The 17053-nt window shown below is 34.2% G+C and overlaps 1 protein-coding gene across 2 annotated transcripts in view; it reads left to right on the top strand.

The window, feature by feature from the left end:
• The window catches only part of rock1 (Rho-associated, coiled-coil containing protein kinase 1), a 238810-nt gene that overhangs the window by 208772 nt on the left and 12985 nt on the right, over nucleotides 1-17053 (top strand). For both annotated transcript variants that reach the window (XM_051928913.1, XM_051928912.1), the window contains exons 21-28: nucleotides 4245-4314; nucleotides 4820-4923; nucleotides 5173-5338; nucleotides 5739-5832; nucleotides 6101-6189; nucleotides 7380-7568; nucleotides 8242-8407; nucleotides 16889-16959. In XM_051928913.1, coding sequence (XP_051784873.1) covers nucleotides 4245-4314; nucleotides 4820-4923; nucleotides 5173-5338; nucleotides 5739-5832; nucleotides 6101-6189; nucleotides 7380-7568; nucleotides 8242-8407; nucleotides 16889-16959 — 949 coding nt within the window. The remainder of the gene's footprint in view (nucleotides 1-4244; nucleotides 4315-4819; nucleotides 4924-5172; nucleotides 5339-5738; nucleotides 5833-6100; nucleotides 6190-7379; nucleotides 7569-8241; nucleotides 8408-16888; nucleotides 16960-17053) is intronic.

Raw genomic sequence — 17053 nt, 5'->3', positions numbered from 1 at the left:
TTCTAAAGACATGTAAGGTAGGTTAAAAGACAGCTAAATTAATCCTGTTTATGTGTGAGTGTGCTTGTGAATAGATTCTTGCATGGGATGGCACCCTGTCCAGGGTTGGTTCATGCCTTGTACCCACTGCTGCCATGATGGACTCCTAACCGCCTATGGTTTTGGATTGCATTCAGTGGCCTAGATATTGTTATATTACAATGTTGAAATGGTTTAAAGTAGGGCTGGGAATTGCTAAAAACAAAATAACTTAATCACATAGTTGTATGGAATTAATCGCATCTAACATTAAAACATGTAATCATACAATAAATACATAAATCATCAAATATACACTGAATCACAAAATTAATGTAGAATCAATACAAAGGAATTTTAAAAAATTGAATGGCATAGTGTAAACTTAAGCAATGACCTGAAACCTGACCTTTTAACAAAATACTACTTGAGAAAGTAAAACCTGAATTTGAATTCATTCTTAAAAGGCAAGCTGAAAAGAAGGCAATAAGAAAATGAGGCCAAAATATTAATTCTCAAATTGGTATGGCATATGAGACACGGACATGTCAAAGTATGTTTAAACAGTTGAAATAACTGTAGACTTTTGGAGGCACTGCTAAAGACTGATTTTAACTGAAATCATAAGCATCTCTTAAATGGGCAAACATGAAAACTTTTGTTAAAACCATACAAATGCCATCCTCAATTGTTCATCACCATCTACAACTTTATAGTTATACTCTTTAAAAAAAAAAAAAAAAAAAAAAATGAACTAGCACAATAGCTATATAGCACAATAAGAGCTACCCAGGTGTGCCATGTAGAACCACCTGTATGAGCAAGCAAAGGGATGAAGCAGCTGGAGAAAATGCGTCCAACATGCACACTAAGTGCTGTGTCTGCAAACACCAACCTCCAAGCTGCTTTTTTTAATTGGCAAGTTAAATACAGAGGTACTAGAAACTTATTTTGGTTTTAGTGCTACTCAAAGAAAACATATTTTCCTCCCACTCCCCTGCAGCTATGTCAGTATATATAAATCAAGGAAATGAATACCAGTACCACGTACTAATATGTGGCAAGGCATTGTCAAACAAATAATTTGAACTTGTAATAAAACTTTGTTTCTCTGAATTTTTAAAGCTATTGTATAAATACGGTACTGGGTGTGTATGTAATTCTTTAGGTTCACACTTAACTTTTTTGTATTTTTGTTTCGTAATGGAAAAAAAAAATATGAAAATGCTGCCCTGGCCAAAGCACTGCCTGATGTGATTGCCTTGTTGCCAACCCTGGATGCGACAATATTTTTTAACGCATTAAGCAGGCCACATTAATTACAAATATTGTGTTAACTTTCTCAGGCCTAGTTTAATGAGGAACTTCTAGTTACTGAATTATTTTATCATAGTGGATCCAAATTGGAATCAGTTTTAAATTATATGTTTGTATAATTACATTGAAATGCAAATTTACCATATTTTGATCCATAGTAAAATTCTTTGACTGATCTTAAAGTTTCTACTGGAAACGTAATTTATAGCATAGAACTCCACTGTCACTATAGCTGCTATATTTATGACACCAGTGTGTGCATCAAGTTAATCAGTATATCATAATAAAATGGCAATTAAATTTTAGATTTTACTTTCACATCTTATTTTGAACCTTCCATCCTCCAGTATCTTTTTGGACTTCACACATTATTCCATATAAGATAAGATGGCATTAGTGACTTACACAAGTTATTGCTCTATGTGATCTATGTTTTATTATCCCTAAGATTAAGTCACCAAGGATGCATATTGAGTATCGGTGATTTCTGTATGTTTTTATGCTCAGTAAATCTCACTTCAAAAAACTACTACCCAGCTTAGTTATGCATTAGCCCATTGCATTGTCTTAATTATAGATAAAAGTCCGGGATTACACCTAATTAGAGAGACTGTTTTTTTGTTCGGTCAGGTCAGGTTGGGGAGTATGCACTGGAACAGCACGTTGCTGCACCCACCACACGACGAAACAGCTTGGGATCCTGGTTGGCAATCTCCCAGGCAGGCACACGGTCCAGTCCCATCCTCTAGAAATGACCATCTATCTACCACAGCAGGGTGTTATGTGGGCGTTCCCTTGGTCTGGTCTAGCCACTCGGGTCCTCAACAATGAGGATCCTGTGAGCCGGATCACCCTCAGGGGATTGCGCCACATGGCCTTAGTGCCGTAACTGACACTCCCTCACAATGCAGGTAATGTGCCTCATTCGGGACTCCATGAGCAACTGCTCATTCGACACAAAGTCAAACCACAAACCCCTTTCCAGCGACCTCATGACCCCCCATGCTCTCCCAATCCGTCTACTGACTTCATAGGAAGGGTCACCAGAGACATGAATGTTACTGCCAAGGTAAGTAAACCTCTTGACAAGGTCAAGACTCCGCAGATAGACACACTGCTGATGGCTGTGCCTGAGAGGTCAGTAAAGCCCTGGATATTGTTTTTATCCAGGACTCTCGCAAGCCCAGACACTCAGACTCCTCACTCAGTCTCTCAAGTGCCCCGATCAGAGCCTCAATTGACTCTACAAAGATCACATCATTGTCAACAAAGTCAAGATCAGTGAATCTTTCTTCACTAACAGATGCCCCACAGATCTTCTGTTGTTGGTTAAAAAACACAGTGTATAGCCAGAAAAATGTGAGTTGCATTGTAATGAAATAGTTAAGTAGGCGTTTTTTGTTAATGTCAGAAACATTCATGTACATTAATTAAATTCAAAAATGTTTTGTACTTATTTTTGTAGATGGCATGTGATGTTTATGCACAAATCAGAGGTTTTGTTTCACTCTGTGCTCATTGAAATAGTTTAAATTATAAATGTATTCTCTAAATTTCAAAATTCCAAAACTGATGGGCATATTGATTTTGTTATTGTATGTTGCGCACACATTTACGGACTTTTTTGCTTTATATCTTTTTTTTAATGTATTAGAACTGAATTCAAGCCAGTGGTATAGCTTTAATTATATTACTACCTTTATCAAGTTTTTTTTTTTTTTTTTTTATCTAAAGCTGTCATTCCAGTATTGTCCACTCCTTTATACTACTTATTGCACAGGTTATTTTGTTATTTAGCCACAGAGGTACAGCAGCATGCACTGAATTTCTTGCTGTTTCATTGCATACATCCAAATCCAAATAGAGTTGTCATTATGTTGCTTTATAAAGTAGATGGTCTACAGTCAGTGTGTTTCTTTTTCCACACCTTATTAAACTAGTTTTGAATACATTTGTCACCAAAGGTGGTGGAATGTGGCCATGGATAGTATAAATGCCAAGCTTACCAACTACTAGCTATATGGTTTAAGTATGGCTCCAATGTATGATGAAAAAAGCAGAGTGTACCTATTGAATTGGCAAGTCGGGATCCAGCAGAAGTCAGATGCATAACAAATGAAATTCCAGAATCCAAATAAGTTCATTTTAAAAATGTTTTATTGAAAATTCAAAAAAGAACAGATCAAAAAAAATTCCCAAAATAAAATATAGAGAAAGGAACAAGTTTTTTTCTCTGTTTCATTACAGTCTTAGCTTTCCCATGTTAAACATCAGTTGCATTCTACAGTTAAAGTCCCCCGTGCTTTGACAACTGCAAGGCAGAACATAGACTGCACTAGTGTCTCATCAGAATGACAAGAACTAAATTAGAATAATCTATATGCAAGTTAGTTTGTAGGGTTTATAACAGGGCCTTCCATTGCCTGTGTAGTAATATATAGACAAACATTTTAACATAACTAGGTAAATACTTATATCAGTCTAACATAACCTAACTAACTAAAAAATGGCTCTTACACAGAGGATTATAGAACAAGCCTTATCTGAAAATATAAATATTTCAGGAGGGGAGCTGCTGGTAAATATAAATTGTAAATAAATTAATGAATGTTAAGAGTGCGCCTTTTTTAATTCATGTTAAAATTCTGCTAAAAAGAAAATTCTGGTTTATTTTGATATTTAGTTAATGGCATGACTTTGGCTAGTAATGTTATTATTGCCTAAAATTCTAAATGTTGGATTCCATCCCTTTTATTGGTGATTGGACATTCATGGAAAGCACTGTTCAAAATATTATTCTGTGTCTCAGCTGTAGTATATTTTGCATTAAAGTATGTTTTGCAAATAGAAAAAACACTTGCTGCTGTTTGTGTAAGGATGTTTGCATTAATAAATATTTTTCCTTTTAGACAGTACAGAGGAAATGAGGGTCAGATGCGAGAACTACAGGACCAACTTGAAGCAGAGCAATATTTCTCAGTAAGTACAAATCACGTTGACAAAAATTACCAAGGTATTTTTTTCTGCTCTAAATATACAGTTTGTAATAAAGGAAATGAGCAATAGCACTTGGCTTAATAGTAATATCATATGCATAAATATGTGGGAAAAATTAGTTTTATCACTGGAATTCTGAAAGAGGATACTTTTTCTCCTGGTTGACATTGGAGAAATGTGAGATTCTTTACTATATTACTGAATTATCATGAAAATTCAGTATATGTCCTCGAATTTAAAAGTTCAACTTATTTAATAACAGCTAAGATTGCAAATTCCATCTTAATGAATGAAGTCTAAGTTTATTTTGTTAAACATAAGTACTAATCATCAGTTTATATGGAGTAAGGTAGCACTTTTTTCAGAGCTTTATGTAATAGCCTAAATAAATTGCATATCAAAGTATAATTATACAAGTAGACATATAGCATACTAAGCAAATAGCATTTGATCTATTTATGAGAAATAATATATTTTGTTTATTAAGACACTGTACAAGACCCAGGTCAGAGAGCTGAAAGAGGAGGTTGAAGAGCGAAGCAAGCAAATACAGGAATTTCAGAAAAAAGTCCAGGATTTAGTTAATGAAAGGTAAATGATATCCACTGTATTACAAAACTTTTCTTTGATATATATATTTTTCACATTTACATTTTGCCAAAACATTAGTTTTCAGTTTTTTTTCTTCTGCATATTTGAATACATACATTGTGAAATACTGTATAGTTGAAGTGTATTGTGTTTGTTTATATACCGTTTTTATTATTTATCTTTTTAGATGCTAAGCTCTCTTTAGGCCCTTTGTAATAATATTACTATTGGAAGCATTTTGTTTCTCAGGGATTCCCTTTCGGCACAGTTGGATCTCACAATTACCAAGGCTGAGTCAGAACAGCTGGCGCGGGCACTGCAGGAGGAACAATATTTTGAACTCACTCAGGAAAGCAAAAAGGCTGCAACTAGGCACAAGCAGGAGTGCACGGAAAAAGACCACATTATTATTATGGTAAGTCATCACTTCCAAAATAATGTTTGTTTATTTGTTCTAAGTTTAGAAATGTTTGAGTCTGAAAATACTATAAATTTAGAATTCAGATAAGTTAATATTATCCAGTATTAATATATGAATAATATTTATTGTCAGCATTAATATATTCTGTACATTTTTTGTTTATTATCTTGATACAGTCAATAGTGCTAATATGCTTAGTTCTAGAATAACTATCGTTATTCATCAGACTATTCCTGACTTTTTCCAGGAAGATTTAACACATAATCAAGAGTGCTCTGTTTCTATTCAGATAAATTATTTGTTTGCAAACACAGTTTTTGAAAACATATTCAGTGGGTTTCAGAGAAGTATTTACTTTTTTTTTTAATCATAATGTTGTCTTCTTATTGTATAGCTTGAAGAGTCAAATAAAACTCTGACCAAAGATGTGGAAAACTTAACAAAAGAAAAAGCTGATCTTAATGAGAAGGTGAAGACACAACTGGAAGGTGATTATGTTAAAAATCCTTTTTGTGCAAGCCTTTATCCATGCACGTGATGCAGTGGTAGCACTGCTGTCTCACAGTAAGAAGATCACGGGTTTGCAGTGTGGGTTGCATCTTGGGTCCTCCCAGCATGGTAATTGCTTTGAGTAGTGAAGAAAGAGCTATATAAATGTAAAGAATTATTATTATTATTAATTGTCTGCTATGATATCTTGAATGTTTTTCTTTTGAGACTTAATGTTGACAATGAGGTTCATTTTCATTTTTATAGAATTTGAGAGAGAAAAAGAAGAGCTTTCTACATCTGTTAAAAATAATTATGAGAAGATACTCAATACAGAGCGCACTCTCAAAACACAGGTATTCATAATTGTGTTAGACTTTCTTTTTGTTTGGCCTTTTTTGATAGATTAATAACATTTTTAGCCATTTTAAAATAATAATGTCTATCAAACTTGATTAATCTGTTTTCTGCACCAAAGTCATGTTCTTGTTAGACTGTAACATACTGTATCCTGACAGTAGAGGTCAGACTGCAATAATTAAAGTTTGTACAGCATACCAGTGTATTCCAGGGCACATTTATACACACTCAGACTAAGACATTTTAAAGTAACTAGATGACCAAGTAGTATTTCTTGGGACTGTGAAAAACACCCTCCTGAACACACAAAAAACATATAAGTAATTTCCTTTGGGCTTAATAAATTTCATATAGAGACACCTGGAATAGGAATCAAAACTGGTTTCAAGAGCTGTTTTTATCTCTACATTTTTATGGTACTCTTGCCTCAGATGTCTAGTTATGGATATTTAAATGAATGAGAAGTAAATAATTGACAAGCACAGTCTTCAGCAGTGTAGTCATAAACACAGTCTTCAACCTTGTAGTCATGCTTCTGTATCACAGGAGTGTACAAAAAATAATGATTGTGGGTTTTCAGAGGAAAGAAGATATCAGAACACCTTAAAAAGGTAAAAGTTATTTACTCAGAACATCTGTGCCAGCACATTAAAAAAAATCTTGCATGCAGTGTAGTTCAGGAGGAATATCCTAATTGAATAACATTAAACATTTGGCAGTCAGGAAAAAATACCTTTTATATGCAGATAAACCAGATAATATTAAACTTCCTGCAGAAGTGCATTATATTTAAAATAGTTATAGTGGTACATCTTGCTGAATGTCATTTGTATAAGTAATACTGTAATATATATTCATTTTTTTATTTAAATGTTAACTGTTGATACATTTTTTGTATTCTCCAAAAGTTCTGAGTTTATTACAGGACATAATTAAAATTGTAATGTTATGACTACTGTATGTAAAATATGCCATTATTATTCATTTTGAAGTTTTGCAGTTAAAATAAACATTGAACTTTATTTATTTTGCATTTATTGTTTTTTTTTCTTCAGTAAAATGTTCATGAAGATAAATTTGCTCTGCACAATGCTTGTAAATAAGTTAGATATCTAAATATTTTTAATTCTCAATTCATAGTAATATTTATTTAAATAATAAATAAAACTATTAATTGGTTTTGCAGGCTGTCAACAAGTTAGCAGAAATTATGAATAGAAAAGACATGAAAATGGACAGGAAAAAAACTAGCAATGCAGATCTACGAAAGAAAGAGAAGGAAAATAGAAAGTTGCAATTGGAACTGATCCAGGAGAAGGAAAAATTTAACCATATGGCTGTAAAATACCAGAAAGAGTTGAATGAGATGCAAGCGGTAAGCTTTACAAGGCTATAGAGTTCTGTATTTTTGCATATTATTAGTTTAGAAACATTTTATTTTTCTTAATTCAAGCATAATCATAAAATGTTTTTAAGAATAACATTAAAAATTAACATTTTTTCATTCACAATAGAAAAATGTTACTTGGCATTCTAAGTTACCTTAATTTTTTTATTGGATGGGAATGAGATGGCAAAGAGAACTGCCAATTTATCACAAACACATTTAATAATTGCAGTAAATGTGGCTCAGTTTATAATGATTTGTTTTCAATTTGACGTTTCAAAGTTTTTAATCTGATGATCTGTATCTAAGTAAACGCCTAAGTAAATCCATTATAATTCATTGGGGATGGAGACTTGTATTGGTTAATAAACACTGTGTGTGCGCATGTATGTGTATATATATATATATATATATATATATACACACACACACACACACACACACACACACACACACACACTGTTAAATACTAGTGATTGGTTTTTTTTCATAGGCTTTGATTTTTGTTGTCCTAGTTCACCCACACTCTGTATGCTGAAACTTAAATTATTTTAGATAAGTAAAAATATGCTTATTACATGACTGGTTATAGAAGACCCTAAATTAGTTTTAGTTAACAACTTTCCCTTTGTATTTTGTGTTGATTTATTTGCTTTAATAGCAATTAGCAGAGGAGAACATGTACCGTACTGAGCAACAGATGCAATTAGACAGTAAAGAGAGTGACATTGAACAACTACGCCAGAAAGTTAATGACTTACAGCTCAGAATGGACAACTCCAGTGTAGCCAGTCTGCAGCCTGATGAGGCAGATGGCAATTTACCAGGTAAGAGAACAGATAGTAATCTTGGGGAAGTTTTATTAATTCTGCATAATAAAATTAAGGTTTGGTTTGTATTTCTGTTTTACATCTAATCAATCCTTTCTGTTACATTCTTGTTTTAGTAAGGTTTACACTGCCCAATAAAGTGTTTTTTTGTTGTTGAACATTTAATATGATTATCAAAAGTGCTACGATATGTCTTAACTTGAATGAGTCAGGCAACAAATATTCTGTTTGGTTTAATCATTGGAAGAATACAGCTGTGTCTTTAGTAAATTGCTAGAAAATATGTATACGTCATTGGTTCATGACACTTAAAGAAAACAGCAACTTTAATAGTCTTGTAGAAGAAAATAGTGAAACTGGTTTAAGTGAGTTTAACAGAGCTCAACTGCATTCTGTTAACTATTGGAATTCTGTTATTCCTTTGTCAGTTTAGCTGTTGTTATGCTAAAATCACATAGCAAATGTGAGTTTTGTCAATGTTAATAAAGTAGTCGCTTAATCATCATAGGCTTGTTTATGGCAGATGTTATTTACAAATCTAGCAATGGAAGATGACTTTTCAGGGTAAACATATGGTTTTGTGCATTCACTGTACTTCCTTTTGAGGTACAGCACCCTCCCTTCCTGTCACATAGCAAGTACTTGCAACAGTGGTGCTGTACTGCATTGAAGTCTTAATTTTTGGCAACAAAGTAATGTTTTTCTCTACATTCACCAGTGTTTTTGTCAGTTATGTTAATATTTGCAAAGTATACAGCAAACTATTCCATCAGTTTTTACCCCTAATAAAATTGCAATGACCTGTCTTTGTCTACTGAAGTGAGAACTAAAATAGAAATGCAAGTTTCTGTTAGTTGCATGCATTGAGAATGGAATGTAATCCTATTGGTTGCCCTTTTTTTTTTCTTACTGAAAGAACAAATGTGGCCACTTTTATTTTCTAAATGAATATAAAGTGGAAGAAAGTATTGTTTTTAAAAATGTGGCATCAGCTGCATCTTTCTCAGTTTTTTTAATTCTCGCTTCCATCTAGATCATGTCTTTAAAAAGATCAGTTTTTCAGGAATGCTTTTCAGAATGGTTTATCATGTATGAATACTCCAAAGAATAAAAATTGTGACACCTTTCACTATTGTCAGTCTGCAGTTGTGAACTGCTACAGTTACATTTGGAGAACCAAAAAATTCAAATTTTATTTTCTTTTATCCCTGTTAGTTTTTTTTCTTTAAAAGTCCCTCTTTCCAGATGGGGATGTTGTTGATGTTGGAACATGGCTATTTTATTCCTTAGGTGCTTAGTCAGTATATAATGTTCTAGGAAAGCTATATTGCAGGACTGTGAATACACAGAGGATCTTTTTGTAGAATCTACAAGTTCAGCCCTTTAATATTGATACATCTCTTACCACACATTACACACTACCACACATTTACATTTTTACAGATTATTATCTCAAAATAAATGTATAGATATGATCAGCTTGTAAGTATTGGTAGTGCAGGTTGAGTATCCCTAATCCGAAATTCTAATTGATGTCACCTGTGTAGCCTTAGATTTTTTTGTTTTTTTTTCTCTACTGAGTGTAAGTGAACTACATATGTGCAGTTTCCAAATGCAGTCATTCATTTTGAGCCCCTGGGGTAAGGCAGGGAGTGAAATGGACTGGTCCTCCATGAAGCATTGAATGCCACAAAGCTACTGTACATGAACGATGATTGGGTAAGCAGGTCAGGAATTACGGGGGTACAGTTGTGTGTGTGTGTGTGTGTGTGTGTGTGTGTATATATATATATATATATATATATATATATATATATATATATATATAATATAATATTCATGGCATTCGTAGTCTGAATCACAATCTGATTGTATGGGTGGTTACCTACAAGGTAACGCTTGTGATTGGTCAGCAAGTCAGCTAACATCCGCCACTGTGCCCTCTTTCAGTTGTGAGAAGCAGATCATAGAATGGTTGAGATAGTTTTTACTGTCAAATAATACGAAGAGTACGTGACACGTGTTTCGCCCTAGTTCTGGGCTAATCAGGCGTATACACTCACTGCACTCCCTCTTGGGAATCGAACCTCGGATGTCACGAGGGCACAGTGGCGGATGTTAGCCGACTTGCTAACCAACAACAAGCGTTACCTGGTAGATAACCACCCATACAATCAGATTGTGATTCAGACTACGAATGGCATGAATGTAATTACCCCGATCTACATGTTGTCAAATGAAAGAACCACACACCGTGGCGCAACATTAGGGACTTTGCCTCTAGCGCTGATGTCCAAGGTTTGATTCCCGAGAGGGAGTGCAGTGAGTGTGTATGCCTGATGAGCCCAGAATTAGGGCGAAACACGTGTCGTGTACTCTTTGCATTATTTGACAGTAAAAAACTATTTCAACCATATATATATATATAGGATGTCACAAATGGAAAATTCTACACCAGGAGTCTTTTTTGTAAAACTGTTTGGTCTCAACTGTGCAGACATGCGTACGCCCAAAAAAACAAATCTGATTTATAAAACCTGGTTTATGCATATTTCTTCACAGTTTACCTTTATAAATCATTTTCTAAAATGTGCATATGTGAATGTGCCTTAAAACTTGTCTTGGCATTGTAGATGACTTGTGTGTTAAGGGAATGTCACTGCTTACAGTCAGCAAAAACAGCTTCATTCTGACTAGATGCCCTTATTACAATATGAGTGCCCCAGTTAGATTAGGACAATTGCCACAAATTGCCTTTTTATGTTGGCAAATATATGTAATGTTTTATGTATGTACATTAACATCATATGGAAACTTGATGTAGTATCCTATTGGTTGGTAAATGGCTTCCAGCAAAGTGTGTGTGATGGAGTGAAAGTTGGCTGAAATGGTCATAACTTATTGGCCAGATCCTTGGGAAGTGACAACAGGCAGCCTATGTAAACTGACAAAAAACAAAAAAATTCTTCAGTTCAAACACATAGCACCTTTTTAAAGAGACTTACAACAGAGTCTGTATATTATCTTCATCACTTATGAGGTTGAATATGTCTGTCAGTCAACACACATTATAATGAGGGCTCGGTGATGTGAATTATTATACAGGTGAGACTTCGCTTAACTTTCATTTAGCATGTTTGGCTGTATTTCCCTGCTAGATCACATGTGTCCCCAAGATATCTCATTATGTATATACAAATATTGCAAAACTTAAAAATATACTAAATACTTGTCCCAGGTATTTTGGATTAGGGATACTCAACTTGTACTTTTCTCAATAATATATGCAAATATTTTATCTAGCTTTAATCACTAATAATGATAATAACTTAGAAACTGTCCTTCTCTGCATTTCATGTTTTTATGGGACTGTTTCAAATAAAGACAAATAAGAACAAATACAATTGAATGGAATTCTCTATACTTCTGACAATTTAACTTCTCTGGCTGTGAGGAGAACAGCAAGCATGTTGGAAACTGAGTAGGTGAGAGAAGCTGTGTTTGTAGCATGTTTTCAGGCCTGTCCTCATCACAAATGGCCATATAGAGCAAAATGTTTGCAACAGTGCTACTTGTAAGGAAGACAAATAGACATAATGAGAATAAATTCACACACACACACACCTGCATATATTATAAATATAAAATTGGACATACTATATATAGTGGACATTAGATTACTTCAATAAATTGGCGCTTGTCATGTGTGTTGGTGATGATGTGGGCTGATACAGGTCTATTGTATGAGCTGATTTGAATCCAAGTACATTTGTGTCTCTTGTGTCTCATTATTACAGCATGTACCTTACTAAAGGTGAAAAGGCTTCACAGTATTTGTGTTGTGAAAGTCATTCAATAATTTCAACTGCTCTTAGTTAACCACTAGATGATCAGGAGGTTACAACAATACTAAGCAAAAGTCACCAGATGTGCATTCCAGGGGCACTTCTAAAGGCCAACACAATTTTGTTTGCGACTAGCTTTGTTTTTAAAAACAATAATTTTAGTTTACACCAATGAAAAATATCATAAAACAAAAATTTAACATGGAATTAAAGATTCAGACTTTTTAAAATTGTACTGCTTCTTGTTAACATTACTTTGTGTTAACATTTACTTAAGTTTATGTTTTGGTTAGATTATGCTTTATTTTAGAACAGTCTAAAAACAGTGCTTGGAACACTCTCTAGAGTACTAACTGCACAAATTTTAATTAAGATGAATTGCTATATTTAATCACAACACCTAGCGTTAGAGTGCTAAAATATTGAACTTCTTTCTTGTCTTTCATCCTTCTTGTCTAGTTGTTCCTGTTTGCTCTCCTTATCTTTGTATCTTCCATTCTTGTTCCTCTGTGAGTAACCAGAAGGCCTGAGATCCCTTTCTATCTTTGCCTGATGCGTGAAGCTGATTATTTATTTGCCTTTCTTTTATGTTTATCTAGAATGCATCTTCCAGTTTAATGCTTCTGAAATGCATTTGACAACATTGTCTTCATCTTCACACATTTATTTATATACTTCATTATAATATTTATGCATGCTAATTGTTTAGTATTTTTTTTGAAAATGAGTAGGGTGGCATGCTTATATAGTACATATTTACTGTAGTAAATGTGCTTCTCCAATAATTAAAAGAGAATGCATGGCTTTTAAATCCTTTCATCTGTCTTCATTTTTTGAAAATAGTCTCAAGATCTCACTGATTTATGTTTTCTATAGACAGGAATATAATCTTGTTGTCTAGATTAATATAAATCTGCTATATTAAAATTAAAGGAGTAAAAAATAAAGCAAGAGAAATAAGGTAAGCTCAACATTAAAATCATGTGCAGTCCTTTATGGTTAAATATAATAAAATAAACTATTGTTATTCATATTTATACTGGCAAAAGTGAAAATTGAAGAACCATAGGGATGTTATCTGATTTCCATCAGTTTGGCACAAATGATGGGACTGATTAATGAAACAAATATTTATATAAACAAGGCTCTACAGCTAAAGTGGCATGTTTGACCATTATGTAACTTTAAATCAGTTTAGGGCTGGATACTTTCTTGCAGGATGTCATTCTGCCGTTGCTCAGTATTCCAGGTCATCTGAACCATAGTTTTGAATAGATAGTTTTGAAAAGGGGGGTTTATCTGTGTCTGATTTCATTGCTGAACTTGGGATATTTTGACTAATTTCGTAGAGGCAGTAGGTAATGGTCTGTCTTGTGACAGTTAATGTTAGTACAGTATGCATTTTTATTTAGAAATTCACCTGCTTTATGATTTGTAATTGTGCCAGTGTTCCTTGTCTGTCATTTTTCTGGATGGTCTTGTAAACAGGGCTGTGAGTTTGTGAATCTTCAGCTATCTACTGATGCCGCACATACTGCACAATGCAAGAATTCTGTCCAGTTCTCACTGCAACATCTCAGATTGAAATGCCAACCACATGCAAGCCAGTTATATGACACTTTTAGAACAGTGCTTTTCTCAACATTCTGGGCTTGCTCTGTTGAGAGAAAGATTTTCAAGATGTTTGTTTTTCACTTAGACAAGAGCTGAGCTGTCTAAGTTATGTTAAGTCGTGTTTTGTGTAGAAATTAGCTTATTTAATTAGTGATAAGACAAAGGTGTGTCTTAACCCATTTGGTACCCACCCCAATAAAAATCAAGACAAATAGATTCAGGTACATAAGTATTTGGACAGTAACATAATTTTGGCTCTGTACACCACCATAATGGATTTGAAATTAAGCAGTTAAGATGTGATTGAAGTATAGGCTTTCAGCTTTAATTCGAAGGGTTTAATAAAAATATTGTATGAGTTGTTTAGAAAAGACTGCCATTTTTATACATGTCCCCCGGATTTTCTGGGGCTCAAAAGTATTTGGACAAATTAACATAATCATAAATATAATGATCATTTTCAGTATTTGGTTGAAAATCCTTTACAGTCAATGACTGCCTGAAGTCTTGAACCCATGGCCATCTCCATGTGCTGTGTTTCCACTCTAGTGATGCTTTGCTAGTACTTTACTGCATCTGTCTTCAGTTGCTGCTAGATCGTTGGACTTTCTGCCATCAAGAGTTGTCTTCAGGAAGTGAATTGCATGTCTACTTGGGTTAATGTCACTTGATTGATTTAGCCACTGAAGAATATTCCATTTCTTTGCTTTGAAAAGCACTTGGTTAGCTTTCGTAGCAGGTTCTGGCTCATTGTCCAACTATACTGTGAAGTCATGTGTTATCAGTTTTGCAGCATTTGGCTGAATCTGAGCAGATAGTATAGCCCTGTATACTTCAGAAGTCACCCTGCTACTTCTGTCACTAGTCATAACATCAGTGAACACTAGTGACTGACTTCCATTTACAGCCATGCACGATCATGCCATAAAACTACCATCAGTATGTATGATGTGGTATTCATGACATCATGAGCCATTTCTTCTCTTCTCCATACTCTTCTCTTCCCAACATTCTGGTACATATTGATCTTAGTTTCCTTTGTCCAAAGAAAATTGTTCCAGAACTGGACAGGCTTTCAAAAAATGCTTTCTGGCAAAGCCTATGCTCGAGGTTTACCAGTGGTTTGCTCCTTGTAGTAAACCCTTTGTCTTTACTTTCTTGAAGTCTTCTCTTGTGTTCAGACTTTGCCATTGATAGGCCTACTTCCCAGTGAGTGTTCATGGTTTTGTTAAATTCTGTGAAGGGGTTCTTCTTCACAAAGGACAGAATTCTGCAGTCATCCAGCACAGTTGTCTTCTGTGGTTTTCCAGATCTTCTAGTGTTGCTGTGGCCAGTGTGTTTTGGTGGTTGATTTGACCACTCCTTGTGTTTCTGCTGTTTTTCTATAAAGAGTTTGTTTTGTTTCCTCAGCCTAATGATGGTCTGTTTCTATTTGCATGGACAGCTCTTTGGACCTCGTATTGAGAGTTCACAGTGATAGCTTCCAAATGCAAATACACACTTGGAATCAATTCTAGACCTTTTACCTGCATAATAGTTAATGAAATAATGAGGGAACCACTTCCTCCTGGCTATGGAACAGCTTGTCAGTCAAATGTCAAAATACCTTTAAGCCTTTGGAAATAGGAGGACCTATGCAGAAAAATGGCTATCATGCCTAAATGGCTCATATGATATTTTTGGTAATCCCCTTAAATTAGAGCTGAAAGTATATACTTACAAAATGATTGTTTTATTTCATATCCATTGTGGTTGCATACAGCCAAAATTATGAAAATTGTGTCACTGTCCAAATACTTATGGATCTTACTGTATGGCACAAATGGACACTGAGCAGATTATTTTATTACAAAAATCATTCACTGTCAGCAACAAACCTGCTACAATACAGCAATGATCCTAACAAGTCATAGGCTTCAAAGTTGTCCTGTGCCAGCTCAGAGGAACTTGGGCATTCCAATCTTAAATCTCTTACTTCTCCATGCATTATTTTAAAGTTGTTTATTTTAAAGGTATTTGTAATTCTGATCAAGCTGGCTAATACATGTTGTTCTAACTAGCTATCGACAGGTCCATCTATGCATATAAATGTCTTCGTTCTTTGCCTTAAGAGCCGTTTTACCAGTCCCAATCTGGGTGTCCTTTATTAGTCTTGCTCAAGTCAGGACGGTCTTTCCTGGTTGGTGCAAACCGGTATGGTATCTGGATTTTTTTGAAAGGAAACCTAGAGACATAAACAGGAAATAAACAATTTGATGCGAAGCTGATGTCTGCTGCACCATGTTAAAGACTTTTATTTTAAGATACACAGAGGCAGTTTAAGTCAATCTAAAGTGGAAAATACCTCATTCCCATGCAAATCATGACTTGAACATCTCTGCAGATGTATGTTTATTCATTTACAAAGGTGCACGTTGTATCTTTCAATTTCTTCATAGTGCCACAATATCCATTTTTGCCAGTGTATTGTCACATATGTTTGCAGGTATTAGGGCATCCACAGTTAGCCAAGTGGCATGTTTAAGGCTGATAGATCTTTATAAGTCAAGTCAAGGAGTAAACCTTGTTTACAGTATATGTTTAAGACATAATACGGATAATGCATTTCTTTTTATTTAACTAATTGGGCTTTGCTTCCTTTAAGAAAACTGTATAGACATTATATGTTTCCTATAATGAATAAGTAAACTTAAATTCAGTCACTAAAAATGATGTAGATATAAGCATTGACTCCCTGAAATTTCACATTGAAGTGAAAGATAATTATTACACATAACAGTAACAGTAGTGTGTTTGTTTTCCATTCAAACATGAACTGAAATAAAGTTACAGTTGTATAGGCTAAGGACTAGGGGGCACATTTTAAATTGTTTTCAATAATGTTTCAGTAATTGTTTTCAATAATATTTTTTGTCTTGCCTTTTGACATTTTTGCATGTACCTGTATATGTCAGAAGAACTTTGTTTATTTAAGGCTGTAAATCATGATTGAAATATAATGTCATAAATTTCTTGGCAGAATCGCGTTTGGAGGGATGGCTCTCAATACCTAATCGAGCCAATATAAAAAGATATGGGTGGAAGAAACAGGTAAGCCTTACTTAAGTGCATACATGTATTTAAATTTACAGAACTACCACAGATGAGAACAGAATTTTCTAATTCAGGATCAAATAATTTTATA

The sequence above is a fragment of the Erpetoichthys calabaricus genome, chromosome 6, assembly GCF_900747795.2.
Source record: "Erpetoichthys calabaricus chromosome 6, fErpCal1.3, whole genome shotgun sequence".
Taxonomy (NCBI): Eukaryota; Metazoa; Chordata; class Cladistia; order Polypteriformes; family Polypteridae; genus Erpetoichthys; species Erpetoichthys calabaricus.
The sequence above is the reverse complement of the archived record's forward strand: the minus strand, read 5'-3'. Positions and strand labels throughout refer to the sequence as shown.